Consider the following 19,425-nt stretch of genomic DNA (forward strand, 5'->3'; position numbering starts at 1 on the left):
GAGACAGGAGTCAGTTTCTTTTCAGCTGAAGATTTCTCCGTAGAGGTGAGAACTAGTGGCTGGCTGCTCTGCTTCTCTGATCTTTCAGCTTTCACCCTGATATCTAGCTCCAGGATTCACGCTGTAGGTGAACATAATGATCAAAAGCAAGTTGGGGAGGAAAGGGTTGATTTGGCTTACACTGTTCATCATCTAAGCAAGTCAGGACAGGAACTCAAACTGGGCAGGAACCAGTGCAGGGGCCATGGAAGGGTGCTGCCTACTGGCTTGCTCCTCATGGTTTGCTCAGCCTGCTTTCTTGCAGAACCAAGGACCACCAGCCCAGGTGTGGCCCCACCCACAATGGGCAGAGCCCTCCCCCATCGATCACTAATGAAGAAAATGCTCTACAGGCTTGCCTACGACCCGATATTCACTGAGCCCTTTCTTAACTGAGGCTCCCTCCTCTCCAGTGACCCTAGGAGTGTCAAGTTGACGTAAACACAGGACACGAGGACTCTGCTGTCAACCGGTTGAGCTCAATAGCGTGTGAGACTGGTGGCAGATCTGTGGCATCTGCCTGTTCAGAGGCTTTGAGGGGCATGGCTAAAACTGGCCAGTGTTTTCTTCCGAGTGCCGAGAGCAGCAATGACTAAGGTAAGTGGTGAGGGGCAGGCTGCTCAGATCCAAATGGGCTGTGCCAGGGTGTGGCCTAACAGACAGGTTCTTTTTCTTAAACTTTGATAAAACATTGCAAATTTTCTACTAGAACAGATACAAGTGTGACTTATGTCTCATAATTCGTGGTGCCATAAAACACAGCCCCTCCAGACAAAGTTTAGGTTCCATGTATTCCAGCTTAGCTTTGAACTTGTTATGTAGCAGAGAATGACCTTGGACTCTGGATCTCAAAGTGGTGAGAATTCAGGCATGTGTGCCCCCACACCTGACCCTTATGCTAACTCTGAAAGTGCTAGGCTCTCCTTCTGGTTCAGTAATAATCCATGATCAGAATCCCTAGAACATGCAGTGCAGGAGGCTCTAGGCAGAGGCAGGAGGATCACGCTTGAGGTCAGCTTGGGCTACACATGGAGACCCTGTCCTCACTTTTTTTTTTTTTTTTTTTGAGACAGGGCTTCTCTGTGTAGCTTTGCGCCTTCCTGGAGCTCACTCTGTAGCCCAGGTTGGCCTCGAACTCAGAGATCCGCCTGCCTCTGCCTCCCGAGTGCTGGGATTAAAGGCTTGCACCACCACCGCCCGGCCAGATCTCACTTTTAAGAGGACCTGTGACTATATCAAATTTACAGTTGTGGAAAGGAAGAAGTAACTGCCCAAGTCAGTATTCAAGGCTTATTTGAAGCTTTGCACTTGAACCCACTGCTTAGGTGGCTAACTCTTCTTTGGTTTCGGAAAGTCTGCTAGGCGAATAAAGGGTAGAAAGACCGCTAACGCAAGTAGAGAGAACCAACTGGGCCGGTAAATTAAGCTAGTTAGTCGGTCGGTTCCAGAGCTTGATTCACTTGCCCATAAAAATTGGAACAGCAGGCGGAACAGGCTGGCACAGACCTGTAATTCCAATACTCCAGAAGCAGAGGATCAAGAATTCGAGGCCAGCTTCTGCTGCATAGGGAGTTCAAGGCCAGCCTAGGCTACATGAAAACCTGGCTCCAAAGCAGGGACAGCATTATCCGTCATAAACTGCTTATGAGAATCCAATGTGATCATGTGCTTTGGGGACTGGGAATTAAACCCAGGCCTCTACCACGGAGCAATACAACGAATCCCTCTCTTTGTAATAGTTATTTCTCTTCCTGTTCTCCCGCCTCTACAGAACACATTCCAAGGAGACTACGTTTTCCAGCATGCCACCTCGCCCTTTGACCTCGGCGAGACTAAAAAGGTGCGCCGTCGTACGCCACGAGCCGGAAGACTCGGACTCCCGGCATGCAGCGCACGGTCCTCCCTTAGACTCGAGGGGCTGCGGGCGCGTGGTGTTCTGGGAGCTGTAGTCAGCGGCGCGTTGCCCTGACGCCGGCCGGGCCCGGGCGTGGGGGCCTGTGGGAGGTGGCGCGGCCGGGCCCAGCTGCGGGGCGGAGGTGGAGGCGAGGCCTGCGGCTGCGGGGAGCGGCGGGGCCGGGAGCGGGCGCCGGAGCCGAGCCGAGCCGGAGCAGGCGCCGGGAGGCCGGCGCGGCGAGCAGCAACCATGTCGGTGTTCGGGAAGCTGTTCGGGGCTGGAGGGGGTAAGGCGGGCAAGGGCGGCCCGACCCCCCAGGAGGCCATCCAGCGGCTTCGGGACACGGAGGAGATGCTGAGCAAGAAGCAGGAGTTCCTGGAGAAGAAGATCGAACAGGAGCTGACTGCTGCCAAGAAGCATGGCACCAAAAACAAACGCGGTGAGGCGGCCCTGGCCCCATCAGACTCTCCACTGCCCCTCCTGAGGCCCCCCAGGCCCGGACTGCACTTTGTCTGAGTCGTTTCGGGGTCTCCTTCAGCCCTGGAACTCTTGGGCCAGACTTGTTTCGGTGCCTCTCCCGGCCCGGGACCCCTTTCCACCCGCCTCCCTCTGTGTCTCCTTGAGCCGGCTCACTTCCACCATCAGACTCCCTCCAAACTCTTCCCCACCCGGTCGGGCCTCTTCTGACCCAGATCTCACCGCACTGTAACTCCGTGCTCTTCCACTCTGTTTACTGCGTCCTGCTCCCTGTGGCCTCACCCTCCTTCCCAGCCTCTGCCATCTACCCCCACTTTGGCTCATTTCTTTTCCCCACCCTGTCATTTATGTGTGTCTCGGTCCACCTCTGCCCTCCTCCGAGCCCTTGGTGGAGCCTGAGCTGCCTTCGGCCTCTGACTCGGGAGTCTTCTTGAAAAGCCTCCTTTATGGAGAGAAAGGGGGGTTGGGGAGTGAGGAGACCCTCTGGTACCCACTCTCTTCACTTGTTGAGTGGAATTGAACAAGTTTGAGACCTCAGTTTCCGCATCCGCTCGCTCGATAGGATCTGGCCTCTGAGGCCCAAGATGTTGCTAGTCCTGTGATTCTCTTTTGGTTGCCTCATATCCAGGCCTCCTCGGAGCTTCCGTATTTATTGTAAGCCTTACCCCCTGTGACTCACCACTTTCCTGTCCCTCCTGAACCAGAAGTACGAGGACTCTTGTGCCTCCATTGGCCGGTGTAGTGCTGTTGTTGATTGATACTTGACGGCATCCTTACTTCCTGTTGTGAGTCTGTCTAGGAAAGTGCCTTGTAGTTTTCTTAAGGAAATGAATGTGAAAGTGCTTTAGTGACTGTAAAGAATGTCAAAATGCTCTGCTTTTTGTCACAGCAATGTGAGCATGAATCATAGCATGGCAGATCTTCTTTGGAGAGTGGGCCAAAGGTGAGAGGGGTGTAGGAGTCATACAAACAATTATTTAACCCAGAAGGTCACCAGGGAAGTTTGTTCTGGGATTGTGAACTCGTGGATTGCCCTTCTGGAAGGATTTATAATACCCAACATATAGTAGGGGCTTAACTAACATTGTAAACATCTGCTTGATGTTTTCTCATAATAAGATGGTCTATTCTTAGCTGTGGGTAGTGGTGCACACCTTTAACCCCGGCACTCGGGAGGCAGGGGAAGGTGGATCTTTGTGAGTTTGAGACCAGCCTGATCTACAAAGTGAGTTCCAGGACAGCCAGAGAAATCCTGTCTCAGAAGAAAAAAAAAAAAGGTGGTCTATCCTGGGGATGCTCCTCGATAATAGCAAACATTCTGGAAATTCTGAGCACAGGTAGCATCCAGTCAAATTCATAGAGGGCCACCAAACAACCCCCACTTTAAAGAGAGAGACAAGATACTGGCTATGCATGTCCCTGTAGTCCTGTAACCCAGCACCTGGGAGGGAGAGGCAAGAGGGTCAAGGTCATCCTTGTTTATGGAGCAATTTCATGGCCAACCTGACCAAAAAGAGAGACCCTTTCTCTAAAAGAGAGCTAGTAGGGGCAGGCACGACACTAAGTGAAGGAACGAACCATTCTGGAGATGTCAGTGAGGAGCGTTAAACAAGAGAAGTTGCTCACAGTGAGTGGAGGGTGCTGTTGAGTAGGATGTTTAGAGGGATAGCCTCATTGACTCTTCAAGTTTGGACTGAGTCTTGGAAGGAACCAGCTTTGGGGGGCTTGTTCCTGCCTGGGAGATCAGCATAGGGGTGGCTGGGAAGTTGGCAAGATTTAAGAAATGGAAAGACCTCTGTATCTGGAGTATAGTGATTGGGGGAGAGGGGGGTAAATAGAAAGGGGGATGGGCCTTCAGTGGCAGCAGAGTTTGGATGCTAAGTGGATGGAAAGCTTTTGAAGGGTGGTATTCTGAAGCCCGTCCTAATCATCGGTAAGAGTTTTAAGCATCTGGCTGCTCTCTGGAGAGGGAGGGGCATGCAGAGAAGTTGCAGGCTTCCATCTGTGGACTGGACACCAGTTGTAGCTGTGGAGGAGAAGAGGGCTGTGTTGGTAAATCAGCTCTTTTCCCTGACAGCTCTCCCTTAATCAGGGTCCTCTTTCACCAGCGGTAATTAGGCCTGGCTTTTGCTAGTCTGCATGTTGGGAAGTTTGCCTCTTCACAGTGGAGTGGAGGAGGGTGTCACCGAACGTCCTCTCCCATCCTACAGGACTCCAAGCACAGCGCCCGTCATGTGCTAAGGGATCAATAACTCAGGTCTCTTGGTCTAGGGCTAGCTTAGTTTCTGCAGTTGGAGAGGTGACTGAACTGGTTTTAAAAGATGCTTGTAGAGAGAAAGCTGATACCCTGTGGAGAAGTGACCAGGACGTAGACCCTGCCATCCAGGAGACCTAAGTTTATCTTCACTTGTGAAATATTTCTGCCTTGCTGAGGTGAGGATTACCTAAGATATGTATGAAAGAATAAGACATAAGGTACCTGACTGATAGTTACCACTGATCAGATTTATATGGGTTAATTGTTACTAGAAACCAGCCTCAGGTCGAGGCCTACCAACAAGAACCATCCAAAAGTTTTTAGGCACCTTTGTAGACAGTACTCTGTTAGTTTCCCAAGAAAGTTGATCATGGGGCTGGAGAGATGGCTCAGAGGTCAAGGGCACTGACTGCTCTTCCATAGATCCTGAGTTCAATTCCCAGCAACCACATGGTGGCTCACAACCATCTGTAATGAGATCTAGTGCCCTCTTCTAGCCTGCAGGTACACATGCACACAAAACACTGTAGCTGTGTACATAATAAATAAATAAAAAAAGAAAGTTGATCATATGGCTCAGATTCTCTTCTCTTCCCTTCTTTTTCCACCCCTTCCTTTTTTTTTTTTGTCTGTTGTTTTTGTGGGGTATTTTTTGTTTGTTTGTTTGTTTTTGTTTTTGAGACAGAGTTTCTCTGTGTAGCTCTGGCTGTCCTAACCAGGCTGGTCTCGAACTCACACAGATCCCACTGCCTCTGCCTCCCAAGTGCTGTGCTTTAAAGGAATGTGGCCACCACTGCCCGGCCCCCAATCTTCTTAAAAAGAGATTTAGTTACTTACTGTGTATGTGTGTGTGCCTCTGTGTTTATGTGCACCACATGTGTGCATGTGCTCTGGGAGGCGGTAGAAGGCATTGGATCACTTGGACCTGGAGGTTCAGGCAGTTGTGAGCTGCCTGGTGTTAGGAACCGAACCCAGGCCTTGTGTAAGAGCAACAAGCACCCTTAAGCAAGTAGTTATCTCTCCAGCCTCTTTACTTCAAAATTAAATTGTTATTGTTATGGTTATGATTGTTACTATTGTTGTTATTATTTGGAGGCACTCAAGGCACAGCACACATGTGAGAGGTCAAAGGACAACCTCAGGAGTCAGCTCTCTGCCTCTGCTTCTCTGGGTTCTGGGGCTCAACCCCAGCTCATCAGGCTTGGACAGCAAGCACCGTCTGAGCCATCTCGCCAACTCCTTGCTTTATCTTTTTAAGGGGGTATGGGCAGTGGCGGGGGTGGGGTGGGGCTTGCTATGTATAGCCCAGGCTACCCTTGAACTTGTGACCCCTTGCCTCAGCCTCCTGAGTGCAGGGATTCTGAGTTACAGATGTGTACCACCACATCTTTATTTTTTCAGTGTCTCTCTGTGTGTGTAGGACAGCTTGATGGAGTTGGTCCTCTCCTTCCACCGTGGGAGTGGGAGCTGGGGTGACTCAGGTCAGCAGATGCCAGGCAAGTGCCCTTCACCTGTTGAGCCAACTTACTGTCCCAGTTTCGTTTCTTTTTACGGCATGGTAGCTAATTAAGGAAGTATCTCCTTTCGGTAGTTCAGATTTTCTCTTTTCTTACTTTAATAAAGAGGAAACGAGTTTGTAGGAAGGGCCTTATTTTAGTTACACACAGTTGTGTAAGATTAAGTGATATAGACTGGTAGTCACACCCTGTGTTGGTACATTTCTGTAGCTTCATGGAAGCAAATCAGTTCATTTACTGTTCGGGTCCACACAGGTCTTTGACCCAGCACTCAGGCTGAAACAGGAGGATTTTCATGAGTTTGAAGCCAGCCTGGACTACATAGCCAGTTCCAGGCAAGCTTGGACTAAACCAACAGGTGCTTTAGGTTAGTCACTGAGGATGGATGATTGTATAGGTTAGTCACTGAGGATGGATGATTGTATAGGTTAGTCACTGAGGATGGATGATTGTATAGTTTAGTCACTGAGGATGGATGATTGTATTTGGAAGGAAAATGTGAGCACAGCAAGAAGAAACAGCAGTCTTAGCTGGCATCTAAGGTAGTGGGCTCAAGTCAGCAGGCATTTATTGTGCTTTTTCTTTTTTCCTTTTTTAACAATTCCATTCATTTATTTAATATATATCAGGCAGAAATTATAAGCTATTTAAGGCCTTAGAAAAATGTTACTGAACAGAAAACAGACTCATCTTCTTTATCCACACATGGCAATAGACTATGACAACAGATAGAGGGAACAATCCAGAAGTTACCAGTCATGTCTTCAATGGCTACTTGCTGTTTAGAAGCTACACGCTTCTTCATCTACAGATGAAACACTGAGCTGGAGCCCTGCTAACCTCTGGTGAGGAAGGTACACAGTTCAGTCTGACTTGTGGCATTTCCTCCAGTGACGGTGGTGTGTAGATGACGGATGGAAGCTTCGGGTACACAGGGAGCAGGTGTAGGGCTTCTCTCCTGTGTGAATCCTCTCATGAGCTTTCAGATTTGTTTGATTGCTGAAAGACTTTCCACATGTACTACATTCGAAAGGCTTATTTTCCAGGTGTATGACCTCATGCACTCTCAGGTCTGAGTGAGTGTAGAAGCCTTTATGACACATGGTCCTTCTTGTGTATTCTCTGGTGAGCTGAAAGTCTACAGGGATATTTAAAGGTTCTGGGACATTCCTCACATTTGTATGTCCTTGGGTCTCTGAGGAGTCTCTTCTGGCAACCCCCACATGTGGAGCTTGCCTCATGATTCTGGCTGTCTTCTGTCTGCTCTGGTCTGGAGATAATCTCTGGTTGTACCTCCATAGGGACATCTTCAGAAGAAGTTCCTCTCTGAGATTCTTCCTGGTACTTGGAGGTGATACTGTGCTTTTCTAGGAGGAAGTCCACATAGTGGCATGGGTGGACAGCTCCCTGTTTTCATGTGCTTTCCCTCTTACCGTCATCAGTGCCTTGAAGCTCACTCACTGAGTCTCATCCCCTTTGTAGGGGATGGCACTACTCTGGACTTGGCTGGTTCATGTCACTCAGCCACACATCCAGGGCCCAGATTCCCTTTGCTGCATTCCTGCTGAGTGATTAACCTCTGATTGAACCACCCTCCAACCCCTGCTGACAGGATTTGCGTTAGGATCTCTGGCCTGTGTTATAGCTTAGTCTGTCTTAGACAGCTTTGCCTGTGAGAATATGTTTCCTACCTGGGCTGAGAGCTGTCTTCCTGAAAGGCTTACATTGGATCAGGTTGGATGGTCTCCTGTGGGGAAGCAGCCTGGGCTGAAGTCAGAGAGCTTGGGGTCTGATACTAGACAACTGTGAACTGGAAAACTGGGGTGGGTTTGGCATCCTTGGGCCACAGAGGACAGGTCTGAACTCTCTCTGCCATGGCTGATAGAGAAAGTTGGTGCTTATGTTTCAAGCCTGCACTTTTCTAGGACAGACAGATGTTTCTGTTCCTTCTGTTACCCTTTGTGGATGTTCACCCATTCAGTGGTGGGTGCTGCTGAGTACTCAGAATATTCCAGCAGAGGTCTGAACAGCATAGCTCAGAACATGCAGGGTCATGCCATTTCTTTAGGTATTTAGTACAAGCTCTTGGGCCAGGTAATTCCCCTGTCACCAAGTCAGATCTTCCTCCCCTCAAAAAACAATTTGTGTGTGTGTGTGTGTGTGTGTGTGTGTGTGTGTGCGCACGCGCGCACACACACATGTTGTACCATTGAGCTAAACCCCTACGCCCCTTTCAGCCCTTTAAGGAGTCTTAGCTGAAGGTTAGATGATTGAAATTGTCATGAGTACCTGACTGGCTTGATTCTCCCATAGCTGGTATTTCCAGCTCTACTTCTTCCCTCTTCCATATAGGGCAAAGGAAAGCTGTGTATCTATTTGGTTGTAATGTATAGATCAAAAGATTAGTGCTAGGTTTGGGGTCAGAAGACCTAAGTTCACAGTCTGCCTCTGCCTCAGCCTCTTGGTACTCTGGAATCCTGCCCAAGTTTCCTCATCTTTATGAGCACTGGCTTCTTCAGTTGCAATTCAGAATACACTAGTTGCTATCTATACATTCTTGGTGTTTGATGTGGCCTATGGGAACATTTGGGAATTGTTACAAATGCAGACATGGGCTGGAGAGATGGCTCAGTGGCTGAGAGCACCTGACTACTCTTCCAGAGGTCCTGAGTTCAATTCCCGACAACCACATGGTGGCTCAAACAATCTGTAATGGGATCAGATTCCTTCTTCTGGTGTTCATGAAGACAGCCTTCATATACATAAAATACATGAATAAATAAATCTTTTTTTTTTTCTTCCAGAGCTGAGGACCGAACCCAGGGCCTTGCGCTTGCTAGGCAAGCGCTCTACCACTGAGCTAAATCCCCAACCCCAATAAATCTTTAAAAAAAAAAAAAGAAAAGAAATGTAGACACAGCTGGGCGGTGGTGGCACACGCCTTTAATCCCAGCACTTGGGATACAAAGGCAGGTGGATTGCTGTGAGTTCCAGGATGGCCTGATCTACACAGTGAGTTCCAGGACAGCCAAGGCTGTTACACAGAGAAACCCTTTCTCAAATAAGAAAAAGAAAAAAAAAAAAATGCAGACACAGAGGCCACATCCTGACTCCCTAAAGCAGAACCATTGTTTTTATGGAATTCCTATGTAGTTTGTATGTTCCTTAGAGTTTGAGGTGTGTTTGTATACTCGTGTGCACACACTATGATGTTTGTGTGGAGGGCAGAGGAAACTTTTGGGAGTCATTTTTGCTCTGCATTTTGAGGCTCAATCTCCGTTCTTTCTCTGCTGCCCTGTGCGCTTGTATACTGAGGCCAGCAGGCTTGTGAGCCTCTGGTCACTGTGTTGTCTCCGCCAGGGCCAGGTGTTTACCACCACATCTGGCTTTTCTGTGGGCCCTAAGGATTGGAACTGAAGTTGCTGTTCTCGCATGGCAAGCTTTTTACCCACAAACTATCTTGCTTGCCTTGTGGGATGTTGTTTGTTTTTGAGAGAGGGTCTCACTTTGTAGCGTAGGCTGACCTCACATTGGTGATTCTTCTGTTTCAGCCTTCCAAGTGCTAGGATCACTGATTTGTGCCACCATGTCTGGAAAGTTTGAGGGATTGATTTCAAAACCAATTTGGATATCATACATCTTGGGGAGACTGTTTCCATTTCCATTCAGACTGCACTCTTGTAACTCAGCTGGTCTTGAACTTTTCTTCCATCTTCTAAATACTGGGGTTACAGGCATGTGCCACTATGGCCCAGTGACATTCCAAGTCTTTTTTGTCTGAATTCTTCATAGATAGATACTTGCACTTAATTCCAAGGGTGCTCTGTCTGTTTTTAATATTAGAGACCAGACCTCATAACTTCTGTATGTTAGCCACGCACCCCGCCAGTGAGCCACACTTATAGCCCTGTTTGTAGTTGTATTTTTCTTTGGGCTACCAACCAGCTCCTAAATAAAAACACAGAGACTTATTATTAATTATGAATGCTCGGCCTTAGCTTAGGCTTGTTCCACTAGCTCTTTTAACTTAATTTAACCTGTTTCTATTCATCTGTGTCTTGCCTCAGGGCTTTTTATCTTTCATTCTGTATGTCCTACTTTCTTGCTTTAATGTCTGGCTGGCCCCAGGTATCTCCCTGACATCTTTTTTTTTCTCCTTGAGCCTAAATTTCTCTTCCTACTTACTCTCCCTGCCCAGAAGTCCCGCCTCCCTTGCTGTTGTCCGTTCTGCCTTTTTATTTTTTTATTTTTTTTTGGTTTTTTGAGACAGGGTTTCTCTGTGTAGCTTTGCGCCTTTTCCTGGAACTCACTTGGTAGCCCAGGCTGGCCTCGAACTCACAGAGATCCGCCTGCCTCTGCCTCCCGAGTGCTGGGATTAAAGGCATGCGCCACCACCACCCGGCTTCGTTCTGCCTTTTTATTAAGACCAATCAGGTGCCTTAGGCAGGCAAGGTAAAACAGCAACACATCTTTACATAGTTAAACAAATATTCTGCAACACTTATTTGTTTGTTTGTTTTTGAACTCCTGGTCCTTCTGCCTCTGCTTCTGGAGTACTGGGATGACAGACACCTGGTTTGTGGGTGCTGAGGATTAAACCCAGGCCTTGTGCATTATGCAGACACTCTACCAACTGAGTACATGCCTAGCCCAAAAGGTCTATTTTTTTTCTTTCTTTTCCTGCACTTCTGTGCTAGGTATTAAAACTCAGCATCTCACATGCTAGGTGAGTCCTCTAGACTGCATCTCCAGCCTTAGCAGCTCTTCCAGATAGGACAGTGTCTAGAAGTGACAATGGATTTGTGATCTTCAAGCCTCAGAAGACCTGGGATTACAGGTCTGTACCACCAGGTTCTGCTCAGGTGTTCGTCTGAAAAAGAAAGCAGCTGGAACCTGGCTCCATTCCTGTACGTGATGAGTAAGAAGTTTTAGTGGGGAGGTGTGCTGATACTGTCCTCGTTGCTAGGTAAATTGCAGGCAACAGTCAGCTCATTGCTCCTGAGGAGTTTGCAATTTACCTGAAGTGATAAACAGATAGTCAGGTACAGGATGATCTGTTCTAGAAGCATCTTCCGAAGTACTTGGTACCGGGTGTGGTGGCACCCACCTTTAGTCCAGCACTTGGGAGGCAGAGGCAGGCGGATCTCTGTGAGTTTGAGGACAGCCAGAGCTGTTACACAGAGAAACCCTGTCTCAAAAAAATACCCCCCCCCCCAAAAAAAAAACCTAAAAAAAAAAAAAAAAAACGAGTACTTGGTAATGCATGGCGGGAGCTAGAATAGAGGAGAGGGGAGAAACCTTGAAAATCATGTTTTATTGTTTAGTTATTATGGAGACTGATGGAATTTTAGGCAGAAAGGAACATCAAGTGTTTGAATGTACTTGGAATTAATAGATTTTTATTATATATATGTAATATATTGAAGGCTTATTTTCATATGTATGGGTGTTTTGGCCACATGTATGTCTGTGTGTGTGTGCAGTGCTCATGGAAACTAGAAGAGGGTTTTGGATCCTCTAAACCTGGAGTTTCAGATGGTTGTGAGCCATTATGTAGGTAATGGGAACTGAACCCAGGTCCTTTGCAACAAGTGCACTAAATTATTGCGTCATATCTCCAGCCCCAGTAAAAAAGTTTTTGGAAGTATATGCTGTGCTTTGTGTGTGTGTGTGTGTATGTCCTGGACTAATGGTGTGCGCCACCACCGCCCAATTTAAGTGCTGTGCTTTTTCAAAGCTGTGTCTGGATCAGAAGCACCAGTGATGGAGGGGATGTGAGAATGGACCAATGTTTAACTCTATCTAGTAATAAAATAATTAACACTGGGATCTATTTTAAGGCATTGCTTGTTCCAGTGATTAATTTGCTTCATTAATTCAGTTAGATCAATTAATAACAGTTGTTTTGCTTCCTGTAAAAGGAAGTAGGAATGAAGAACTCTAGGAATGGATTCTTTACTATCTGCATAAGCAAGAACTGTGAATTTTTTGTATGTAATCCTAATAAGATACAATAGTTGTAAACACAAAAATAGGGGAAAAAAATTTTTTCTCTGTATGGCCCTGCTGCTCTTCCCTGTACAGGCTCAGAGAGGAAGGCCTCTTTAGACAAGGCTGCCTGAAAGATGTTTGCTTGAGACCTCCATACCAAAGTGACAAATTTGATCATATGACTTGGATAATGACTGACAAGGCTGACATTAAAAAAAATTGTCTCTGTATGTCTGCTTGCCTGCCATGTATGTGGGTACCTCTAGAGGCCAGGAGAGGGAGTCAGATTCCTTGGAGCAGGAATTACAGGCAATTAGGATCTGAAGTGGGTTCTGGGAACTGAACTGGGGTTCAGTCTGGTAGAGCAGAAAGTGCTCTTAGCCACTGAGCTCTCCAACTCCAGGGCTGACTTTTAAAAGCTAAATGATTGCTAATTTATTTATTTATATATTTGTTTTTTGTTTTTTGAGACAAGGTTTCTCTGTGTAGCCCTGAGTATCCTGGAACTCACTCTGTAGATCAGGCTGGCCTTGAACTCACAGAGATCCGCCTGCTGCTGCCTTCCGAGTGCTGGGATTGCTAATTTCTTAATTTTTTCCCTCAGGTAGACCCATTGCTTTTATTTCTCTGGAGCATTTTGCCCATTAGAGTTTGCATATTGGTAGCTCATTGTCACTGATTGCTTGACAGTTCTGGAGTTAGATGTTGTTTGCTTTTGCTCTTTTGTGGGGGTCCCACCACCCAGCTCCCAAATAAATCACACATAGAGGCTTATTATTACTTATAAATGCCTGGCCTTAGCTTGGCTTGTTTCTTTTTCTTTTTTTTTTTTTTATTTAATGCCAAATGCTGTTTATTGAAGGAGAGAAAAGGTCTTAAATACAGGTTTACAGCACAGTGGGAGAACCCTGGAGGGCAGAAGTTCGCTACCAATGTTTTACAATCTTGCATCTAAGCTGTTAACGCCCATTATGCAGAATACACAGACAAGGAACTTCATTCAGGAGGGTGGAACCCGGGAGGGAATTAGCATAGGGAGGATATCAAGGTCAAGGTCAGCAAGCAAGGCAACAGTTACCCAAAACAAGGGCCAGGACCCTACAGGTCTCCCTTTTACTAAAAAGTGAGTTTCTGACTTAGGTTGCATGGGATGTCAGCAGGTCACCTTACCCGTCAATGAGACGCCTGCCCAGGCTACAGAGGCACTCTGTCTTAGGTTGGTGAGCGCCCCTCAGGTATTACCCGTCTCTGAATGCTCATTATTGCTTGGCTTGTTTCTTACTAGCTTTATTTAACTTTGAATTATCCCATCTAGCTTTTGCTTTTGAGCTTTTACCTTTGTCTATTTCTGTATGCCTTTCATTGTTTCTTACTCCATGGCTTACTATGTAGCTGGGTGGCTAGCCCCTGGAGTCCTCCTCCTTCTGCTCTCATTCCTCCTTCTATATATTCTCCCTGCCTGCCAGCTCTGCCTATCCTTTCTCCTGCCTCGCCATTGGCTGCCAGTTCTTTATTAGACCATCAGGTGTTTTACACAGGCACAGTAACGCAGCTTTACAGAGTTAAACAAATGCAACATAAACAAAAGTAACACACCTTAAAATAATATCTTACAACAGTTAGATAATCAGGACATGAAGTTACAATGCTGCTGATAGTCTTCTGTGGCCATGTCTTAGGAGTGAATTGGTGTCATTCTGCCTGCTGCTCAGCTTGTTGCTCCTGGGAAAAAAGGCACACTTTACAAATTTGATTCCTTTTTTGGCCTTTTCAGTAACCCCATGCACTGCATGGTGCCTCCTGTTTTAGAGATGAGAAAGCTGAGGCTTAGTTCACGTAAACATACTGGGGCTGACTAAGGCCTGCCTTGGGTGTTCTGAGGTAGACTGCATCACAGTGGCTGTGGTATCTTTAATGTTCTCATAAGACCAGAACTCCATCTCCTTGAACACTCATAAATTATCAATATAATTGGGAATTCATTTTTATAATATTCCCTTCACAGTCTGAGCACCTACAAGCAGCTACAGGGTTTTATGGTATCCATAACACTGTCATATACATACGGTGAAGAGAGCAGATCAAACCCAGGCTCTTGAACCCAGGGCCTTGTACATGGTAGGCACATGGTACTATTGAGCCATAAGGATATGATTTGATTTTCATCCATCCATCCATCCATCCATCCATCCATCCATCCATCCATCCATCTCTACCTATCTCTATTAAGACAGGTCTCACTGTATATCACTGGGCTGACTGGCTTGAACTCACTGCTTGCCTCTGCCTTCTGAGTACTGGAATTAAAGGCACACTCCACTAAGCTCAGCCTAGGTTGTGATTTTTTTAGCCTGATTATGCAGAAGAAGAAACTGTCTCAGCCAGTATTTTTTTTTTTATAATTTGATTTAATTTTACATATCAGCCACGGATTCCCCTGTCCTCCCTCCTCCCCCTCCTCCCTCCCCCCAGCCCACCCCTCATTCCAATCTCCTCCAGGGCAAGGACTCCCCTGGGGATTCAGCTCAATATGGTAGATTCAGTCTAGGCAGGTCCAGTTCTCTCCTCCCAGGCTGGGCAAAGTGTCCCTGCATAAGCCCCAGGTTCCAAAAGGCCAGGTGGAGCTCTAGGAATCCAATCAGTGAGAAAGAGGAGAGATTGTATGAGCAAGAATTGTTGAGAACAAGATTGGAAAAAGCACAGGGACAAATAACCAAACTAGTGGAAACACATGAACTATGAACCAATAGCTGAGACAGTTGATTAGCTTGAACTGTTTGGAAGGCACCCAGGCAGTGGGACCGGGACCTGTCCTTAGTGCATCAGCCAGTATTCTTAATCACTGAGCCATCTCTCCAGCCCCAGCTGGGACCCTTTTTAAAAGTTGGATGATCTGTTTCTAAATTAAAAGTTATCAGAAACAGTTCGGTGATAATAGTTGTGCTTTTAGTACCCATAGATACTAAATGCAGCTACAAAATTTCCCAGCCAATGTCCACTAAGCACCCCTTGGACTGTATCCGACAACACTGGAGATGGTCAGGCAGAGGAGTCTGTGAAGGTTTGGTACAGTCATCAGTTAGTGTGCAAGCAGTGCTTGTGAGCACAGTCAGTCATAGAGCACTGGGCTGCTAACTGAACGCTGTGGGCTCATGGATGATTTCTACCAGGATGCTGGAGAGCACAGTGGGCCTGAAACTCTGGGCTTTCCCTGAAACTGTGAACTGTCTCCACACTTGAGACGGAAATCCTTACACTCTGGAAACACAGAATCCACAGGCTCCCCAAGAGTCCTCAGTGCAGCTCTCAGCTGCTACACACTAGGGTGTTTGTGATGAAAGAAGAGGCGTTTGGCTGCAAACAGGCTTTGAGTTTCTAGCATTAGTTGGTAAATGGTGCACAAGTCTAAAGAGAGTTTGAAATAATGGCCTTGAACTTGAGAATCTTTTTCTAGAGCTGCTCATCTCAAAACACTCTGCTTCTCTGACAAGAACCATTATTCTTAGTTCAGAGGTAAGAAGCAGAGAGGCCAGACCAAGCCAGGCCACACAAATCATCCCAGAAAAAGAGCTAGCCATTCCCAGAACTAGGAGTTGGGCTCCTGGATGGCTCCCAGGGTGGGCTGTTTATTTCTGTTAGATGATGATGGCAAAGAACATAGGCTGGTAGTTTTAAGTTCCACCCAATTCCGCAAACATTTTGAGCACACTGTGAAACTGTCTGCATGGGCCATCTGGGACACAGTTGTGACTCTGTAGAGGCGTCCAGCTAGTTTAATAAGTATACTGCCATTGGTATTCAGTCACAGTGTGCAAGAGACAGAAGACTTCCAACTGGGAGCGTCAGACAGTGCCAGGGGGTATGCATTTGTGGGGGTGTTTCTGAGCTGGGTCCTGGTAGATGAATGGGGTACAGAAGAAACTAAAGAAAAGGACCATTCCAGGTAGAGATTGTGGAAGCCAGGGTGCGGAGATTAGCATATGCCATGTGTTATGGGAGGGTGAGGAGAGTCAGGCAGGCTGCACCTAGGGTTTTCTGAGGCAAACTCAAAAAAAAAAAAAAAAAGTCAGAGAACTTGAGTTGTGTTGAGGTACATACTGAGGGACTTTCTGCACCCACACTATGTGAGGACCAGCAGTTATCTCTCTGCAGCATTCTGAAGGGCTTTTTATCCGTCATTGCCTGTGAGGACAGGGAGGGTAGAGGAGCTGCTTGCTTGCTTGTAAGGGAAGCCCCAGCCATCACGGCTCTTTCTCTTGTTACTTTGCCCTTGTTTTCCTGTGCCAGCACATCTTGGGCAGCCGAACAGAGAAAGAATAGCAGCCCCCCCCCCCCCCCCCATCCCCACACACACTCTGAAGCTATATCATGGCTTGCCTCAGGGAGCAGGACAATCCTGGCTACGTAAACTGCCTTGACCCACCCCCATTTAACTAGCAGGCTCATGGCTTCCTGGTATTTATTTATTGTGTGGCTCACTCTCAGCTGCCTGGCTGATTCACCTGGTTAACTCTGATCTTCAGAATTATATAATCTAGTGCTAGAGAGATCACTTGGTGTTTAAGATCACCCAAGGCCAGTTTCCAGTACCCACTTTGGGAGCTCACAACCTCCTGTAACTCCCAACTCTAGGGGAATCTGAAACCTCTGGCACCGGCACCCATGTATACACACACACACACACACACACACACACACACACACACTCACACACTCACACACTCACACACTCACACTTAAAAATAAGCCAGGTGTGCTGTCACATGCCTTTCATCTCAGCACTTGGGAAGTAGAGGCAGGCAGATCTCTGTGAATTCAGGGCCATTCTGGTCTACAGAGTGAGTTCCAGGGCAGCCAGGGTACCTAGAGAGACCCTGTCTCAAAAAAAGAGGGGTGGCTGGGTGTGGTGGCGCACGCCTTTAATCCCAGCCCTCGGAAGGCAGAAGCAGGTGGATCTCTGAGTTCAAGGCTAGCCTTGCCTCCAGAGTGAGTTCCAGGACAGCTAGGGCTACACAGAGAAACCCTGTCTTAAAAAAAACCCAAAAAACAAAAAAAGAGGGGGAGGGGCAGGGTTTCCTAGAGAGATGGCTCAGCAATTAAGAGCATTGGCTGCTCTTCCAGAGGACTCCGGTTCAATTCCCAGTACCCATACGGCTGCTCACAACTGTAATTCCAGTTCCAGGGGATCTAACACCCTCAGACATACATGCAGGCAAAATACCAGTGCACATAAAATAATAAATCATTTAAAATGCTTTAAAAATTATACATTTTATTTCGCATATGTGTTTTTGCCTATATGTATATATGTACTGTGTGCACTGTGTGTACACCTGATGCTCACAGAGGCCAAAAGAGGATGTTGGATCCCTTGGAATTGGTGTTACAGGTAGTTGTGAACTGCTGTGTGGGTACTGAGAATTGAATCTGGGTCCTCTGTAGGAGCAGCAAGTGCTCTTAACCGCTAAGCCATCTTTCTAGCCCTTTAAAAATGATGTAATCTTCCTGTGTGTTTATTTTTGCTCTCTCGGATGACAACACGACCTCTGTTTCTAAAACTAGACATTCTCAGTTAAGTCCAGACTTTTGTCTTGCTCACAAACCCCTGGGTTCCTAACCTCCTGGCTTCCCTGCCTCTGACTACTCTCTGAATTGCCCACAAAGGCCTTACTCACAAACCCCTGGGTTCCTAACCTCCTGGCTTCCTAACCTCCTGGCTTTCCTGCCTCTGACTACTCTCTGAATTGCCCACAAAGGCCTCAAGACACTGTGCACTCAGGTTCTGCTTCTAATCCTGTGTTTTTTTGAGCAAGTGCCTTCTCACCTTTGGGCCTTTATGTTTTCAGCAGTAAAAGGAAGATAGACTCCTTCATGCTCTGCCATTCTCAGAGTCAACAAGTGCCACATCACTGTAACCTCCAGAGAGCCTGGTGTTGCTCCAAGCAGTTTGGCTGCATAAAAAGATGTAGTAACTCAGCCTTCATTTTGTTGGTTGACAGCTCGCTCAGTATAACCCTGCTCATTGTGAACTCTAGGGCAGCCACAGGCTGTTTTGTAGAAGGTGCTGAGGTGTTTCCATTTTGATTCTCTAGTTCAGAGGCTAGAGCCGGATAATGGCTTTCGGCTGCTCCCCTGAGCCTGGATCCAGGCAACAGCGCAGATTCAGGAGGGCATTTCTCCTGGCTCCATAACAGCCTAGCCATTTGGTGAATCAAACACAGATTTCTTTTTGGTTTGAACAGCCTCAGGTTTTACTGAACAAAACTCTAACGGTGCCAGTTAAGCACCAGGGATACATTCCTTGACAGGATTTTACTTCCTCGCTGACCCACCTGTGAGGTCATCGGGTGTAGAGGATTGTCTCCTGTGTAAGGGTAGTGGAGAAAGGGACCAGTTGTTAAGGTTGACCTACCTCGAGTGTTTGAATTAACTGTGCTCTAATGTCGGGCAGTGACTGAGACACCATCTCTGCTGGGATGCTGGGAGTGTCAGGAAGAGGAGCAGGCTTTTCTCCAAAGGCATCAGTGTGAGGCCCGGCCCCGCCATGAACAGCTAAGCCTCTAATATGGAAAACATTTCCTCTCTGCTTCTAAATCAGGACCTTTAAAACCTCAAGTCCCAAGGAGTGCCCATCCTAGTGGCTCTCTCCTGAGTTTTATTAACTTGCACAGTACATTGTTTCTCCTGAGAAGCTTTGGAAAGCCAGAGAACTCCAGAGCTCATTCTCCAGATACATAGGAGGGTATCCCAGGCCCAGAGAGGCCAGGTGCCTTGTTAACAGGGACACAGCCCCTGCAGACTGAGTTCTCCTGCCTTGATGCTTTCTGACAGACAGACTGGCACTGTGGCTCAGTGTTGCCAACCCAGCCAGGATGGTTGGGAAAAAAAGTTGCTGTGCAGCAAGCCAGCACGGAAGAGATGGAATGAACAGTTGCTATTTTGGGGTTTGTTTTCTTTGGAGTTCTAAGTGGCTGTAGGTGGTTTGGCCGGCTGGCATAGCCTGGGTGGAGGATCCCAAACTTCAGGGGCTGCCATGGCTACGTTTCTTCTCTGTGACAAGGCTAAGAAGACATTGGCTTTTACTCTGTCCCAGTATCCCCCCCCCATGCAAATGATCTGACTAATTCTCCCTTTTAACCCACTTTGGGAGGATTTAGAGACCTGAGAAAAAGTTGGCATAGCAGTATATAGGAGTTTCCTTTTTTAATTTTTAAAATTAATTTGCTTATTTTTATTTCATGTGCATTGGT

At 47.1% G+C, this 19,425-nt stretch overlaps 1 protein-coding gene across 1 annotated transcript in view; it reads left to right on the plus strand.

Annotated features, from left to right (window-relative positions):
• Positions 1 to 2,044: 2,044 nt before the first annotated feature.
• The window catches only part of Chmp4b (charged multivesicular body protein 4B), a 45,370-nt gene continuing 27,989 nt past the window's right edge, over positions 2,045 to 19,425 (plus strand). The window contains exon 1 of the mRNA XM_028888901.2: positions 2,045 to 2,372. Coding sequence (XP_028744734.1) covers positions 2,183 to 2,372 — 190 coding nt within the window. The 5' untranslated portion in view covers positions 2,045 to 2,182. The remainder of the gene's footprint in view (positions 2,373 to 19,425) is intronic.

Source organism: Peromyscus leucopus, chromosome 4, assembly GCF_004664715.2.
Source record: "Peromyscus leucopus breed LL Stock chromosome 4, UCI_PerLeu_2.1, whole genome shotgun sequence".
Taxonomy (NCBI): domain Eukaryota; kingdom Metazoa; phylum Chordata; class Mammalia; order Rodentia; family Cricetidae; genus Peromyscus; species Peromyscus leucopus.